Below are 17726 nucleotides of genomic sequence, written 5' to 3'. Positions count from 1 at the left end.
TAGTTTATCTATACTCGCGAGTATAGTGGCGTTTCCTGCGTGTTCGGAAATTTGGTCGAGGAAGGGGGTGTTTTTTGATTTCTGATCGATTGATGAATTTTTTTTTTTTCACTGTAACAAGTTCGGTACGAGCTGTTTTTTCATATTTCCTTTTGACAAGGAATCGCTTATCTCCGATGATAATCGTGCTTGGAAAATCCGATGATGGGTGACTACCCTTTGGTCGGCAATGGCGTTTCCTCGGTACGTACTTGTTCGCCGGAAGATAACGCGACGTTCTACTGCTGCTGCGATGTTATCGCCCAAGATACGCTTTTAGTTTTAGCTTTTTTGATAAGATTTTCAGCTAAGAATATTAAAAAAATTTTTCAACATGTTCCTCAAAGGGTACCTTTATAAGGAGTTAATGACATCGCCATCGCGACGTGATTACGAAAATTCGAGGTAAATTAACAAGTATAATTAGTGAAACAAAGAAAAACTTGTTGCATTATCAATTTCGATAAAGACTGATAGTTAACATCGCTCGTAATCGTATAGTTGTCATTTCCCGTGATTATGACATTACAAAATGAAAACTAAGCTCTGTCGGGATACATCTCCATAATCTAAACCAAACGTGTAAAACTGACGCTACTACGTGACTGACACTTTTTTACAATCTGCGCAGTCGTTGGTCCTGGCATCTAGTAATCATTAATTTTATTTGTTTCAGTCAACAGTACAGCAATAAAAAAATTAATAACTACTTGTAGAAAACTCAAGACCTCAATACACCGCTGTCCTAATCACTGACGACATTTAAACCAATTACTGGTTTCTAACTCGTTTGAATGTAAATAGTGTGCATTTAAAAATTCCTCGGCTGAGATTTAAAATCGATCAGCTGGAATGTATGTAAAAATACAGCCGACAACGCGAATCTCAAGCACGTGCTCTCGCACACATTGTACAAACACTTGTTCAAGCACAATGATTTTTTTTTCTTCCGATATTTAAATATTCATGACGTCGAGCATCTATTTCTTTTTTCACGTGCGACAATCTAAAGTTCCAGTTGGAAAACTTACCTCGAATTCCCAAAACGATAAAGCAAAGAACATCAGGCATGTGGTTATAATTAAATGGTATGAATGTACGCGCTGATTGTGCAACGGTTAGGCAATGAAAAGAAAAAAAAAAAAAAAAAAAAAAGCACGAACGTTGCGTAAATCGATAATCAGTTGCTCGTATAATTGATGTGACAGATTTTTATATTGAATAAAAATCTATTTTATTGCTCTATACGCATAAATTAATCGACTAATTGCCCGTTAAACAATGAGTTCCATGTACATTTTCTTTTAAGGCTCGGCATATACGTATTCTACATTTTTCAAGTTTATTTGAGCAAGCGGCTGATCAAAGATAGGCGTGACCTTTGTCTTCCTTGTAGTCCAGCCAAACACAATTTCGTAATGGCTCTTGTGAGGCCTATACTATTTTAAAACCAGATAATTTGACACAATTGAAAATATGCTTGCAAATAAAAATACAATGCACTGCTCGACATATTTTCAACGCGATGACCTTGCCCAACATGCCCCGTTTTATTAATTGTCTTGAAGAATCGTTTGAGCGACCACCGATCGCGTCAACTGCGACTCGCGTCACTTGTGCCTACTTAAAATCTTCAGGGAAACATTGTTTAAGTAACAGTTGGGAAAAAAAATCAGTCCAACTGAACGAGGGGTCAAAATCAGCGAAAGTGGCCATTGGAAAAAAGTCTCATTACCACAAGAGTAAAATTGATTTGAAAAAAAAGGTCTCACTCGCACAGAGCCAACGCTTCTTTTTTTGTCGCTTGGGCGCACTGCCAGTTTATCCCTCTTGGCGCTCGTCGAGTTCTACGCTACGCGCTCAGGCGACAGACGCGTGCCCGCTGTTTCTCACATTCACGACATCGCGGCGTTAAGATACGTACGTAGCTCCGGTCGAAAATGTGCACGGACACCCGTAATAACAGTAAAGTTTGGACTATAGGTAAGCAGTGGTTGTGGTGACAAGCAGTGGTTTGTGCTGATGGTGATTTTCATGGTTACCGCGGGTGTTTAAGTCTCCCCCGGCTGTAGACTTAATTTTTTTCAATACAATGTTTCGCTTCAAATGTAATGCTTTATTTTTGTGCTAAATTGGTTTTTTTCAACCACTACTCGTGTACAACGTTATCATTGACAAAATTTTTTTGGCAAAGGCAATGACCTTACGATTTGAAAGAAAAAACAAAATCAAAGTACTTGAAAAAGTATTTTAAACACTTTACTATCTACCTTCGTATCTAAAATGTATTTCACCCATGAGGTGAAGAAAAAATAGAGTAGCGATGAATAAAGACTGAAGTTTGTTCAGGAAACGAAAATTTCTTTTTCAAAATGTTAACGAATCCGTAAAACAATTGTTTCCAAGTCTGCCAGGCTGTAACGGTCGTTTGAGAACTCTTTCGACATTCATCGTTATTTTTGTTGACAGAGGAGCCTCGGTTAGAGCAGAATACGACAGCTGACTACGACAAAGCTGTTGCGGAGACTGGTAAGTTGTGATTTTTTTAAGTTTGGTTGTAGATTATACTTGCATGCATAGTAATACAGGGGTCTCAGTGAAACGTACAATTTTTTTGCTAAGTTATTTTTCGTGATGGTAGAAGCTTTATACCAACACTTGTGTTGGATGCAGTGGGCAATAAATAATAACGATAAAAATGAAGTGTAATTAAAGCTTGGTAATTTTTTTTAAAGATACGTAATTGTGCACTACTCAATTCACTACTTCGTTGTCTACGAGCTGATAAAAAATATGTCTCTTATTTTTTTGTCGGATAACAAAACGATTATAAAGATATTTTTGCTCTATATTATTAATTACTAAAAAGAAAAAAAAAACGAATATCAAACCCAATCAACAAATGTTGATGGAGTCAAAATTTAGTGTAGTTTTTTATGAGGAAAATAGTGTCTGTATGAAATTTGGTGACGTGGCAGTGTTTGCCAGAAAGTGACAGAACTACGACCACGTGTACCTCTTCCGCAGCTTATTGAATTTGAATAGTCACTTCATTAATCTTTCCAAGCAATCGAGCAGCTGATTTCGAATTTACTGTTATTTTTACCTTTAGTTGGGAAAATTTTCGTTTTCAATAAGTAAATACCACACAAAATAAAAAGTCTCAGATTTATTATTAAACCCCTCAGGAATTACTGTCGATTTAAATAAGACGTTTGCAGAAGAAAGAGCGACCAAACTATATTAATATTTCAACTCTTTCGTACAAAGACAACGAAAAACTTAGTGAGATAGTACAGCATATTTCCTTTCTAAATGATTAGAATCATGAAATATGGAGGAAAATCGTTTAGTCAGTGTATTTGTACGTCAACAAATACAGTGTCTAGGTGTTCAAGGCTGTTACAGATAATGATATGAAAGCCGAAACAGTTAAAAAGAAAATTTTAATCTCCGTCATAAACTAAGGGGAACAAAAAAAGTATAATTAGATATGCTCTATTCTTCAAAAATATTACTCGATTTTTAATTCCATTTCTCTTTTGAGAAGCTGATACAAGCAATTCTTTTTGATATAAAAAATTCATAATAAGCAGTAAATTAATTTAACAAGAGACGTATAAAAATAAAATGAAAATATAAAAAATAAAAATTTTAGGATAGTAAATGTTTTCAATGACATATAAGCTCATATGTTTTTTATCTCTAAAGTTAATTAAATATATATATATATATATATTATAAATATATATATAAATACATATATGTATTTGCTAAAGTAATAAAATTTTTGAAGGATTTGGGCTCTTCAACATTTTGCTATTGTTAGCCGCTGTGCCAGTCGGATGGACCTGTATCATCGACACAACGAGTACTGCTTTTATTATAAATTCGACGGAATGTATTTTCGAACTTACGATGCTTCGAAGAGGCATTGCCTTTGCAACTATTTTCATAGGTTTTGAAAATTTGTTTCTAAATTAAAAATCCGCACTTCTTATACTCCTTGAGTCAAAAATACTGTTTATTCTTCGTAGGAATGGTCATATCTGGTCCAATATGGGACTTTTTTTTACAAGACTCTATCACGGGCTCTTTTGGGAAACGAAATGTTATGATTGTTGGACTGTTGTTTGATGCCATGTGCAACGTTGTTTGGATACATACCAACTCGTACTACGTATTTATACTTCTAAAATTTATAAGTGGAATCTTGTGAGTATCTACTTATTACCTACTTAATAAATGAGGTGTACATGATTTCAAATATAATTTAAATATTTTGATTTTTTCGTAGAATCGCTGGTCCGTTGTCGGTAGTTATGGCTTACCTTTCCGAGTTCCACGCTCAAAAGCATCAGAAAGAATTTGCCCGATGGGCAGGTTTACTCGTTGGACTTTCCTATATATTTCCGGCCGGTACGTTTTACCATCTAGTATTTATTTTTCACTTACCTTTAATCTGTCCGTAAATCATTAAAATTTTTTGAACCAAAACAACAGCTCTGGCCGCTGTACTGTTCTTACAAGAGCCGTGGAGTCAATTGACAATATACAATCACTTCTACCCAAGTTGGCGGGTGTATCTGATGATATGCGCTCTACCGTCTATACTTGGATTAGTGCTGCTGTGTTTAATGCCAAAGAGCCCCAAACATCTCATGGCCCAAGGAAAACATAAAGAGGCTCTTCGTCTCTTTCGCGTCATGTATTGCTTGAACCACTTCAAGGCGTCGTGTAACTATCCGGTAATTGATCAACTTGATGAAACGCTAATAAAGTGTACCTGTGAAGAAAAAAAAATATTGGTATTGTTTACAGATCACAGAGTTGTATTCGTCTCGAAAAAATGGAGAGACAAAAATCAAGGTTGGAGATAAAGTACGAGAAAGGGTTTCTAATCTAAGAATATTATTTTCGGGACAACACGTCAATACCATATCGACTATTTTAATCCTCCAATTCGGTAGTATGTTGGGGTATCTGTCTATTTGTACTATTTTATTCATCAGAGATTTTCGCGACAGAATTTATCTGCACTATATGATAATTTGCATCAAGGTAATCGTACACGCTCAAACTTGGTTTCACGTGAAATTGAAAATTTTCAGGTTCAATGTCATGAGGCTTTGGGTGCCACCGCTGTTCGTCATGTTGAATAACTTTCGAGTAATTCTGCGCTCTCACTACCCAAAAGATGAGTTTATATCTATGTGTGGCATGATATTTCCTCGATGCCGTACAATTGATCGCTCGTCATGTAACTACACCATGGTAACAATTGAATTTACTCTTACGAGTTTATTCCTTACGATTTTAACTCCAACAATCGATAAGATGATTATTTATGTTTTTTAAATTGTATGATTAAATTACATTGTAATATGAACAACCCATAGTAGTACTTTATAGACGTATAAGTATATCAAAATGTAAGAGTTAAATAATCAAGAGAAAAAATATAAACTTAGAAATAGTATATACCAAGTATTTCAGAACGTCGAGCTTTAAATTCAAAATTTTGTGAAATCTATTAAAAATATCAACAATATCAGTCATACATCGGAAGAGAAATCAAACCTTGTTGATAGCTTTTCGATTTATTTCAAAGTTTCTTACCCTCTTAAGCAATTATTTTCCAAACTAAAATCATATTATTTTGAAACATTAGTGAGCATTTTATAGACAGAAGATATTGATTTGATGACACCGATTGATCTAAATTTACTTCCTTCAAATAACAGTGATATTTTTTTTAATTCTCAGCCAAGCGTAGAGTCCGCTGTGTATGTCAACTCGACCATAATCGCAATGTCAGCCGTTTTGTTTGGTTTTCTCTTTTCGTTTATATTCACCACGAAAATAAGGAGGATAATTCAAATAAGTAAGATGAATCACTTTCTGAGTTTTTGCAAAAATTTGATATTTTAATATTTTAATATTTTAAGTATTTCCCTCCAACAATCCAATGATAAATTTTTCTCTTGTAGCTTTTTCATTTTTACTAGCGACTATTGGAGCTTTTGGGGCAAACTGGGTAGTGAAAATACCGTACATGCTTGTGGCACTTGCATTTGTCATTGTTGGCTGTCGAATCGCGAGCAATCACATATTAGCGCATGCTTCGGAAGTTATACCTCAACCCTTAAGGTGTAAAATCTAGTTTAATTTTTAAAACTTTTTTGAAAATATCATGACTATATTTCACCTATAAGTACACCACATTGCTTGTAACACAACTGATTTAATTTCAGGCCAACTGCCAATAGTATGATTAATTTAATCGGTAATATGGGTGCAGCTGTAGGAAACATAGAATTTTTTTCAACCATCGAAATTGACTGTATCAGTGCCTTTTTCATAATTGGATTTGTAACTGCAGGTAAGTAATAATTCCCATACCATATCAATGAGCTCAATGAAACATGAAGAAAACGTGAAAGAATTTGCTTTCAGTGTGTGCTCTATTGGTACCTATTTTCTTGACGAGGCAGACACCTGTTAAAATTAAAAAAAGCAGAATCAGCTCTAAATATTGAAATGAATTTTGAAAATTCCAGTATTTGACAATTCAAAGTTGTTGATAAAGTTGTGTGGTACACAATCGTCAATTTCTCCGTCATCTTGATCATTTGATTTAAAAAAGCGTCTCTGAGATATTAAAGGCAATTGAATCGTTTGACTCGCGTAGAAAAAATACCACGCAAGATCACGTTTGAAGAAATGAATCGTAACTAAGTGAACGAATAGGTTACTCGTTTCTGGAATATACAGGAATATTTGAAATAATATAAAAAATGACGCAAGTTCTGTTCCTATAGTATTGCAATTGCTAAGAATTGTTTATTTTTATAAAAGTATTTTTAAGCTACGAAAAATAAAAATAGTTGTAACCAATGCCGTTAAACATTTTTATTTTTTATAATGTATATTTTTATACGAATAAAATAGGCTACATTTTTTCCAAGTTTTTATTATTTTTACACTTGACCTTCGAAAACAACCCTTCATTGTACATATAAAATAAGCGCCTCCACTTTAGCATTTGGTGCGATTAGGTACCACATCTTTGATACCAATAGCTGATAACTTAGTTCTCTTGCTTCTGTTGATCTTTTGATTAAAAACTTTCACCAACGAAAAAGATCGAAGCGTTAATTGATTGAAATTTACCTAGTAATAAACAAGTTTGCTCAAAAAGTTTTACAAGAATTATTTTAAAATCTGTTAATAATAAAAATTGTTACAATTCAATCTTACTAACCGTTGGTGAATCCCTCGAGCATTATTTTGTTCACTGGTGGTAAATCAATACATTGCAGTCATTGCAAAGCCTCAGTTAACTTTTTTGATGTTTCTGTAGATGACATTGTATTGCAATTCCATACAGCTTATAATCCACGCAACTCGTTTCAATTAAATTTTTTATTAGCTATACGAAATAAAAAAGGTACTTTTCAATCCATCATACATCAATAATATAGATCTTGATCCCAGAATCTGAAATTTTTAAGCATCGATCAATTATGAAATTGATTATCATAGTTTCGATTCAAAAAAGCTACACAAGTTTGTGGCTCACGATATCCAAGTATTTCGGTAGAATTCCTTTATCCCACATATTTTTCCATACGATTTCAGTAGTCTTTGATTACCTTGGACCTAAGATACGGCGATGTTTGTGCGTTGCTTGGCTGCCCGAAAAAATTATTGAGTCTAAAATTTTAATTTTGAAAGATTCAAATTCAATGAACCATGTACATGAAAAATAACAAGTTCAATATACCAAAATGAAATATATACGTTAAAAAAGGTCATAAAAGTCCAATCGAGTAAAACGTTGTTTTGTTTATGAGAATTGTTTCAGTAAACATCAACATAAAAAACCCAATACCCCCAAGGAAACCAAACATAAAACCTTTGCCTAAAAAAATTGACGATCATCATCGTTAACATACAAACTGAGTTCTCACCTTCGGTAGAACTTGGAAAAAAAAAAAAACTAAGGCGAGCGGTCGAAAAAAAAAAAAAACCCTTAATTTCACCTCCCCCGTACACATTAGCCCCCCTAACGAAGCAATCAGCTCGACTCACCGCTTCCATGGCTCCGAGTCCAGTAACAAGAAGCTGCGACCCCGCAAAAATTCCATATACCCACAGTGTCACCCAATTCCAGAACGAATCCACAGCGAATGGATTTTACGCTCCGAAAAAGAATGAAACAAAACAAAGAAAAATATATATCAGTACCGCTCTCCCGCTCCCCCTTTTTTCTCGCTTTTTCTTTTTTCGTTCGCGCTCGCATCAACGTGAAAGCGCAAAACAAATGAAAAAAACAAAGGAGCAAAGAAGAGAGAAGGAGGGGTTGGAGGGTAGAAGCACCGGAGAGGGTGAGTGCGTTGACAGTCGGGGAGGATCGGATAGGTGAGATGTGTGGAGTATACGTAGAGAGTCACGGGGTGGGGTGGGGGGTGAGGAGGCTGCGCACCAGCTTACGGAGTGGCCGCGTGGAGCCGGTGTTCGCGCGCGCGTCGACCCTCTCTCTTTTCCTCCCTCATGGTGCGTATACGTGGGCGCCTGCGAGCCGATTTGCCAGGTGGAGTGCCGGTCGGTCGACGGTAGGATTCGCGCGCGTTTACTTCAGTGCGCGATCAGCCGCCGAGGTGTCTTTTGCACGGAGCCCCGGGAAGATTGAAAGGACCCGGTTTCTCTCTCTCTCCATCTCCCTTGATCAATTATCATCGATCGCTATTGGCTACAATCGATAAGCATCAGAAGATTGGAGATCGGCACCGAAGGTAAGTGCGAGTTTTACTCTTTGTTTCGGTTTCAATGAGCGTTTAATTAAATTTAATAATTTATTCAATTTGAAATCTGCTGGCGTAGCATATAATGTCATTGTATCGTCCCACGTGAGTAGTATAATTATATCGTTATTGTGTATTTTATTGACAGACGGTAGAATGTTGGGTTGAAAAATTTTCAATTGCCACGTGATGGGCTTACGAAAGTGCCCCAGTAATTGTAGAATGCTACTTTCATTGCGCATTAAAGGAAAAAAAATGAAATAACGTTATTTCCAAATTTCTAATGGATCAATTTATTGTTGGAAAAAAGTGTGTATAGTGTAAAAGATAGATGTGCAAAATGTGGGAGTAAAATGGCAAAAATTTAATAATTTACAAGTACAGCAGTGCAGTTCTTCGGTATTTTATGTACGAGTAAAATGTTAATCTTAGGGACTTTTACGAGGTATGCGTATCTCGTGCTGTAAAGCCAAAAAAACCGGCAAGCACGTGTCGTCGGCACGTCCAGCGCGCAACGCGTGTCGCAGTAAAACGAACATTTTAACGGGAAAATACGCGAGGGAACGGAGTAAAAAGAAATAACACCTGCCCCTGGGAAATGTGTCCGCGAGGAAAATATTTCACTTTTCAATTTCAAGCTTGGGCAAACGTAAAAAAAAAAAAAAAAGAAATTCCTAAAAAGGCATTTTTTTCATCCATCCTTATGAAATTAGTTTTTACCAAATAATGCAATATGGTATTGTAACAATTTCAGACTTTAAATAAGGTACATGAGCATGGACCTGGAGCCTATTTTAATAAAAAAAAAAAAAAAATTGTTTTTCGATACCGATTTTCATATTAGCTATTTATTTTACTGCACACATTTGATAATGACATACTTTTGTCACAATAAATACATACACGAACCAGACTCTTACGAAAAATCATCGGATGGTCCAACGAAATACACGCACCATCAATATCTATTATTCACGACTGGATCACATTTCATAACAAACATACAAGCCACGAAAGGGATCCGTCCGACCGATTCAACGAAATAGCCCCACCGAGGGAAAAACGAATTCCCGGTTGGCAAAGGGAAGAAAAGTTCTCCCCGAAGAGAAAGAATCATCGGAATCCATAGTGCCCGATTGCTAAGCACACACGTACACGTGCACACACCCACGCAAAAAGCCAATAGCTGGAGATTGTGCTCGGCTCATTGACGATTCAGCAGTTTCTCCTCGGCACTAGCGCACGTCTCTCCCCTTATTTGTCATCGATACCCCGCTACATACGTCGACTCGAAGAGTCCGAGAAAAGTTGGGCCACGGCTTTTAATTGACCGCTTTTTTTTTTTTTTTTTTTTTTTTTTTTCATTCATATTCGTGGGAGAAAATGCAAATGAAAATTAATAAATTTTTCCAAAACTATACGTATAAATCAAAATAAATCGGTAAACCTGTAAGTATCATAACGCGCGACGATAATGACTCCGAACTTTGCCCCGGTGCGGGGCGTTAATAACGCGTAAGCTCATTTAAACTTTCGAGCACGTCTCCACTCGCATTTTCCCCCCACTGGCCCGTAATTGTGTCAATTAAAAAGAGAAAAATCCTGCCAATTTGCGCGAACACGTGCAGTTTCGGCACATACTTCATTTTAAGTTGTTTATAGCTAAAATTGCAATCATTAGAGATTCGTGGTGTCAATCACCTCCTCTTAATTCTCGATGAAATCAATGAGCTGTATAAAAATGTAGAGCCATTTTTTCAGTAAAATCTATTGAATTGCTGACTTGAAGGTTGTCATTGTTTTTTTTTTTTTTTTTCCAGTGGACAAGACAGCTTACATTTTTTACAGCAAAAATTGTACTCTGGTGCATAACCCAAAATCCTTTACCAAAAAAATGGCCACTTTGAAAAAAAAAAAAAACAAAAAAAAAACAGATATTAAAAGTGACAAAACAGTGACCACGTTTACTAAAAATGTACAAAAAAAAAACCCTTTCTCATATAATGTATCTCGTAAGAGAAGTCATGCCCAGCACTGTTTACTTTTCCGTCCACTCCAAGCACCAACAGTACATCAAAAACAAAGCGTATTCGCTCGGATCCAAAATGATGAATCCCAATTTTCCCACCTCACCCCCTATACCCCCAAAACTCCTCGCAAAGTCCTTTGACCCACAATTCGATCGGCGTATAACCCATCAAGGCGTCCCGGCAATCGTCGATTCGGCATCCCACCGTATTGTCCCTCTCTGTACATATTTGTCACCGATACACCCTCTTCGCCCTCGCGTGAGCGAAAGACCCGAGAAGAAGGGGAATGAGCAAGCAAACGAGATACCCCAGGACCGATAGGGTACATCGCAGCGACTCGGAAGCGCCAAAGGAAGCTGTGCTCCCCCGAAATGAAATAATCGGATAAGGTGGCGGTGGTACCCCGCATTACGGTGGTGCGGTCGCGCGTACGCGTTATATCCGTGTATATATTATAATCGTGCACGTGCGCTTCCTCCCTCTACGCGCGTTATACCTATGTATAATCGAGGGGGTAGATACGGGAGTCCCTGGCTCGGGTTTATGAATGAACGGCTTGCCCCACCCCCCTCTCACTTATACGTACTGCAGCTGTACGGTTTCGGCCAGCTTGTACATTTATGTGTATATGTATCCCCCATCCGTGCTAATGGGGGCTGCTGGTCTTTCTTGCCCTCCCTGCGCACGGTCGTTTAAACGCGATGCCGTGTGTTCTCTCTCTCATCCCCTTTTATACACGCCCACCGCATCCCGAGCGTATACGTTGCATTTCTCGTGTAAGCGCGTACGCGGGTAGTGCTTCGTTCGTTATCGCTGAGCGCTCTTTACCCATCGGCTCGGGTTTTATTGACGCGGTTTGGAATTGAATGACAGGGAATTGCCTTTTTTCGAATCTTTTGGGCTATATATTATCCTTTTTTTTTCTTTTTTGTCTTTGATTATTTTAAAATAAATCGTGTCTATTTGCGCCGAAAAGCCGTTACCGGGGCAAGTTTGGGCAAACGGTGGGTTTTTTTTTTTTTTCTCCTTATCGAGTTCATTTTGAGGCAGGTTCATTTTAAGATTGATACATGCCTGAAATTTGGATTCCCAATCACATTAGTACGTGTATGTTGTAAAAAAAAACTTTTCAAAAAATTCTCTTAGCTCGCAGGTTACATAAAATTTCACATGTTTTTTTTCACAACGTAACAAATCTCATTTATATTATTTATCTTACGTTTATTTAATTCTAAAATAAAAATTATTCTCACGGTTTTTCAACAGTTCAAAAAAAACGGCCACGGTATCTCTTATAAGTAGTACAAACAAAGCACGATCAGACGTGAAAAACTTTAATTAAACATTATTTTAATAACTATGCACCAAACGATCCCTTTTTTACGGTACTTAATAAATATACACGACATTTCGCGCACGTTTCATCTCAAGAATCATTTGGCCGTCTTGAGACACGTAAAAATAATGAGATGTAACTTGCAAAAAGAAGAAAAAAAAAAAAAAAATTTTTCATCGACTATAGAGTCCTATTCCCAAATGAATAAAACCAACATCGATATTATTCACGTATCTCGATTTATACACCCACGCGTCCACAAGTGCTTGGAAAAAGGCTGCGCTGTCACAGATATGCAGCGCCCGACTGCACGTAAAGAGCTTTGGACGCGGGGCGCGCAATTACTTTGCTAAACGAAGAGCAGCGGCGCGGTCTGTACGTTACATGTATAAGGGGGCGAAGGGGTATATACACGCGTCATGCACGGCGGGGATTAAAAGTGACCGTAATTTTGATACCGGCGGTAAAATCACGTTGCAGCTTATATCACGTGCGCAGCGAGACCAGCAGAGTTGGGGAAGGAAAAGGGTATTACACGCCGCTCTAATCCCCCTCTAGGACCAGATCGTAAAGTCACAGGTGGATGACTCGAGCGTCGTACGGCTCTGTGTGTCTTTTGTTTTAATGCTTCATTTTCCCCGTACCATTTCATTTTTTATAACCTAATGCCGTGTCCATAGGAAAATGATGTACTTACGAGAACCTCATAAACTCTTCTCGGGCGCACATCGTGATAGTTGCAACTGTTCAAGTTTTTAAAAATCACAATAACAATTTACGCTTTTAGTAAATCTAAATGTATAATTGGAGACTGTTTTTCCTGCGTAACTATGTGTGAGAGACAAGGAGAAAACCTGTGTATTCGTTCGAGGAAACTTTGCGCAAAATTGCATCAAAAGACGGGAATAACAACCAACCCGAAATCCTCAAAGACACCCCAGCGTCTTTTAATAAAAATCCCACGCTCGCATTGGGCAAATTGAAAGGCGGCAATTCGTCCTTTTCACCGCGACCCATCATCCGAACCCCCGGAGTAACTCGATCCCGGCGAGCGAAAGAGATTACGGAAAAAAAGTAAGTTTCGCGGTGGAAACGAATTTTGTTTCTTTCCGCACACGAGCGGTAATCGTGCAAAGTCGACGGTATTAGTGGAAACGCAAAAAGTTGAGACCCTGCGCTTCAAAGTCAATTCCGGAGTTGACGGGGCCGGCGAAGAAAGGATGGAGACCGACGGAGCGTGAAACGAAAGGCGTTCCACCGCGTGAGAGAGAGGGGGGGGGCGATAAAAGTGCCGTGGAAAAGAAAATTTCCATCCGTCGCATTGTACACATTTACGCCCGCTCTTTCAACTCCCGACTTTTCACTCCACCCCCCACGCGTTAATTGCAATGGTATTAATTACGTTAATGGACCGGCGTGTAATCTTTCGACCCCCCATTGTCCTTTTTCGTCTCTCTTCCAGCCCACTCCAGACGGGGCTCATCTTCCTCGAGACGCGGACGTAAAGGTAACGAGCAGAATTACAGAGTAGGACTACTTTTGAAACTACTTTTCTCCCCCCCCTTCGCCGACGATCGGCTAACCAGATTTCCGCGCAACGGGATCTTTTAAAGAGTCGCGCGTAATTTGATCAAACGGAGTTCAGGATGTAGAGGGGGTCCTTTTGAAAGGACGTGGGAATCGAGTCGGACACGCGACATCGCGAGACCCTCGTACGAGATTCCCGGGCGCACGCGACGATCGGAGGAGCCTGTCAGCCAAGCCCTTTGAAAGAAGAAATGTAATTTCCCGGTCCCCGTGCCTGCACTGGAGAGGGGATGGCAATGTCCGGCGCATACGTGTATAAAAATACACTTCGGGGAGAAGGAGGAAAGAGCCTCTCGCTGTAAATATTTAAGCTCTGCGAGGGACGTCCCCCGAGGGGACTGCTGGCGTTGACCGGTTTCGATAAACTTGCCTCCGTAAATACACACACACACACACTCCAATCGCACTCTACGCCCCGACTAGTGCAGAGGAAGGCTCGGCTCGGGAGATTTTTCCCTTTGCCCGTGTCTGACTGGACCACCTACGCACTATTGGACGAGACGGAGTTATCGAGCAAATACTCACGGAGGGAACGCCGCGTCGACTCGTATCTCCAAAGATTTCGAGACGCAACCGTACAACCGTCCCGAAAAGGATCGAATGAGCAATTTCATCCGAACACAATGCAGCACCCGAGCTACAAACGCATCTACATATATGTGCTTTTGCGAACCACCGATTTTACAATACACACTCATGTATGCAATCACCAAGCGATCCAATGTCCAAAAGCTTCGTATCCTATTGGAAAAACAATGCTCCCCCCTCGCTTTGATAAAAGACACTCGTCGACGTCCAATAAACGGGCGCCTTGGCGAGCCAAAGCATCGGACGGAGGCAAACGAAATAAGCCGGGAGCTCCCTCGCGTGGTGTGTATACCGATACTCACAGGGACGATCCCTCCCCAGGAATCCCCGGAGCTCCCGCGAAAAAGTTGCCCCGGAGCCAGTCGGACGGGAACAAAGCTCCCTGTCCCCGGAGCTACTGCCGCGTACAAAGCTCCGTCCTGTATATACAGCGAGAGCTCCTTTTCTGCCCACCGGCGAACATACATATATATATATATATATATATACTCGCCATCGGGTGGGTTAAAAAATGTTCCCGTCTCCCGTGTGCCACGGCATCGCCAGTCGGTATTGGCAAACGCGAAAATAAAAAAAAAAAAATAAAAAAAAAGCTCCGAGAGACGTATACAACTGTATGCGCACGTGTACGCGGTATTGAACCGTACATCGGAAACTCGGCCCGTAAAATCGCCCAGCGATGCACATTTCTCTGTCTTTTGCTTCTTCCCGTGCACTGTTTGGCCTGCAGTTCTCTCTCTCTCTCTCTCTCTCTGCCTGCATCCCCGAGAAGTTTATTACATCGGCTCGATTGGCATTTTTTTCTTTCATGTACAGATACATGTATGTAAGTATTTCTCTCTCCCTCCTCCGATGCACGTATATGTAAACGCGGGTGCAGGTGTGTACAGTGCATCGGGTAAATCAATTCGGCGCGGAGAGCAACCCGCTGCTGGCCCGCCATTGTGTACTATTTTCTTTCCTCCCTCTTTTTTCGCTCCCATCCGAGCTCGTCCCCGAGTTTGGAAATCGAAAATGCGATTTCACGCGAGAGCGTGGCTGTCCAAGATCTCGGGGTGGGAGATATTTTTTCATCCCCCGCGATGTCGCTTCCAAGAGGCCCATTTTCTTGGTGGAAAGAAAAACAATGTGCAAAGAGTATACACAAAAACTCGGCCCACATATTGTATCTTTTTATACTTTATTTTTCTCTCTCTCTCTCTCTCTCTTTTTTCCATGTGCCTGTGCACACCCCTTCGCTCACACTTGGTCACTCAACTCGGTGTGTGTGTGTACATGTTAGCTTTCCATCCCTTGAAATGTCGCGCAATTCGAAAATGAATGACACTCCATTTGACGTGTATACGGGGGTAAAGAAGCCAAGGGAGAAAAAGAGAGTCAAGCCGGAACGTTTTTTCTTTTTTTTTTTTTTTTTTTTTTTTTTTTTTTTCAACTCTCGTCGCTACTGGTGAGCGCGTCTCTCTATTGTAAAAACTACACAAAGGCCCTGCTGTAGAGAGAGAGAGAGGGTTCGCTACTGTGCTGTATGTAGGTTGTGTGTGTGAATATAAATGTACCTGCACAGAAAAAAAAGGAGGGGCCAAAGTGGGGAGAACAAACATAAGTGTCGCGTGTCTGTTCAAACACACTTGGCGCTCTTTCTCGCTCGGCTGTAGGGGTGGGTGGTATACATAAGCAAGCTCTCGCGCGACGGAGAGAAGGGACGAAAACGAGGAAATGCAATTCTTCTGCCCCTATCCTCCGCATACAACGGATGCCGTATACAATCTTGCATAGTCTTTCTCTCTGTTCCCGTTGTATATGCATGTTGCATATAGTCGCAACGAGGTGTATGGAGACCACGTATACCGAATGCGAAGCGAAAATCACTGAGACTCGGCTTGTACTTAGTATCCATTTTTTTTTTTTTTTTTTTTTTTTTCACAAAAAGCGCCTTGATACGCCGAGAGTGCGTTCGACAAAGACTCGGGAGAACACCACGGGAAGCTCATACGGAAGAAGAAAACTGTTGCTTCTCCTATATCCCGCGTCCTCGGATCCTCCCTCCCGATCGAATGGATTTGTGTGCCCTCCTGCAGAGTTTCTTTTTTCCGCGTGTACGGTATTCCTTGTGAAAAAAAAAAAAATAGCTCTTCTCTGCTCATAATGAGCCATATGAATCGTTTGATCTCCTCGTTGGGTTGAACAAAAAGAACCGAATGAAAAGCCGATTTCCCCCCCCCCCTCTGCGTTTTTCTTGGGGATCTGGCCATCCGGCTTTGTTCATCGGCCGCAAACTAGATTCCGCAGCGGAGCGCTAATGCGATTCGAGTCCTCGTCGTCCTTGTAATTCCATCACCGAGAGTCTCTCGCGCCGGAACTTAATCGCGCATAATTCGCGACGACGGAGCTCTTAATTTTTCTCCCTCCCAGCGAAAATATAAAGAAAAAAAAAAAAAAACCAGCACTCGCCGGTCGGTGGCGATGTTTTTTCCCTTCCGCGGGAATAATCCGTCCTTGGCCGGGGGGATAAGTAGGCACCCGGAGGCGGAAAGAAAACATCGAGCGGGAAAATCCTTTTATCCTCTGGAGTATAAAAACACGTTTACCTCCGCATTTGTGATTTCCTTTAAAACGCATACCCCGCACCTGTATGTAATATATACGTATCGATTCGTGCAGTGGCATCGCAGCGGTCCCCACCATCTGTATACCGATCCAATTAAAAAACCCTCGAAGCCCGAGGGGTTGGTGTGTATGAAAAAAAAAAAAAAAAAAAAAGAAACCGGAAGAGCAAAAAAAAAGAGAAAAACTGGCGGCACTCGCGGTGACAGCGCCGACTGTTATTATTTCCTCGGCCCGAAACGAAGGAAAAAAAAAAAAAAAAAGAGATAACGAAACGCGTCCTTGGAAGAGGGTAAAGAAACACCCGCGACGCGCCGGAGGCTCTTCCTAATTGGATCGAATCGGCTGCAGGTGTGTGTGTGTGTATTTGCAGCGCGAGCGTCTTCTCCTCTCCCCCCTCCCTCGCTCTCTTAAATTGCAATTATTCCGTGCTCTTGGCTCTTGGCACTTACCGCGGGACGTATAACGTGTGAACAAACGCGGAATTCCCGAGTTGGGTATTTCCCCGTCGAGGAGGAAAATTGACTGCCAAACCTGGGTGTATACGTATACGTACAGCTGAACACGTGCCAAGTTGAGCTAAGAAACGCGGATCGGAAGGAATATTTTTCACTGCACGCCCCGCACGCGTCAAGACATTGCGAGTTGGTAAAAACGGCATTGTTATTATTGTCGTTGCTGTCTTCGATACACTCTTTTGGTAAAAGTCACTCTCTCTCTCTCGTTCGAGTTGCG

The 17726-nt window shown here is 40.2% G+C and overlaps 2 protein-coding genes across 2 annotated transcripts in view; both read left to right on the top strand.

Moving 5' to 3' along the window:
- Window positions 1–1979: 1979 nt before the first annotated feature.
- Window positions 1980–7001, top strand: LOC106638367 (uncharacterized). The gene is made up of 11 exons (XM_089592984.1): window positions 1980–2022; window positions 2509–2568; window positions 3836–3997; window positions 4077–4254; window positions 4337–4458; window positions 4543–4787; window positions 4861–5018; window positions 5151–5313; window positions 5806–5923; window positions 6030–6189; window positions 6294–7001. The coding sequence occupies exons 1-11, from the start codon at window positions 1980–1982 to the stop codon at window positions 6427–6429; spliced, it is 1545 nt and encodes a 514-aa protein (XP_089449110.1). The 3' UTR covers window positions 6430–7001.
- Window positions 6763–17726, top strand: part of Dscam3 (Down syndrome cell adhesion molecule 3) — a 117659-nt gene continuing 106695 nt past the window's right edge. The window contains exons 1-2 of the mRNA XM_089592983.1: window positions 6763–6769; window positions 8684–8837. Of these exons, the coding sequence (XP_089449109.1) occupies window positions 6763–6769; window positions 8684–8837 (161 nt within the window). The remainder of the gene's footprint in view (window positions 6770–8683; window positions 8838–17726) is intronic.

The sequence above is a fragment of the Copidosoma floridanum genome, unplaced genomic scaffold, assembly GCF_036245765.1.
Source record: "Copidosoma floridanum isolate Cflo_tuat_1 unplaced genomic scaffold, Cflo_Japanese_pri ptg000019l, whole genome shotgun sequence".
Lineage (NCBI taxonomy): Eukaryota > Metazoa > Arthropoda > Insecta > Hymenoptera > Encyrtidae > Copidosoma > Copidosoma floridanum.
Note: the sequence above shows the minus strand (reverse complement) of the source record. Positions and strands in the feature narration are given on the sequence as shown.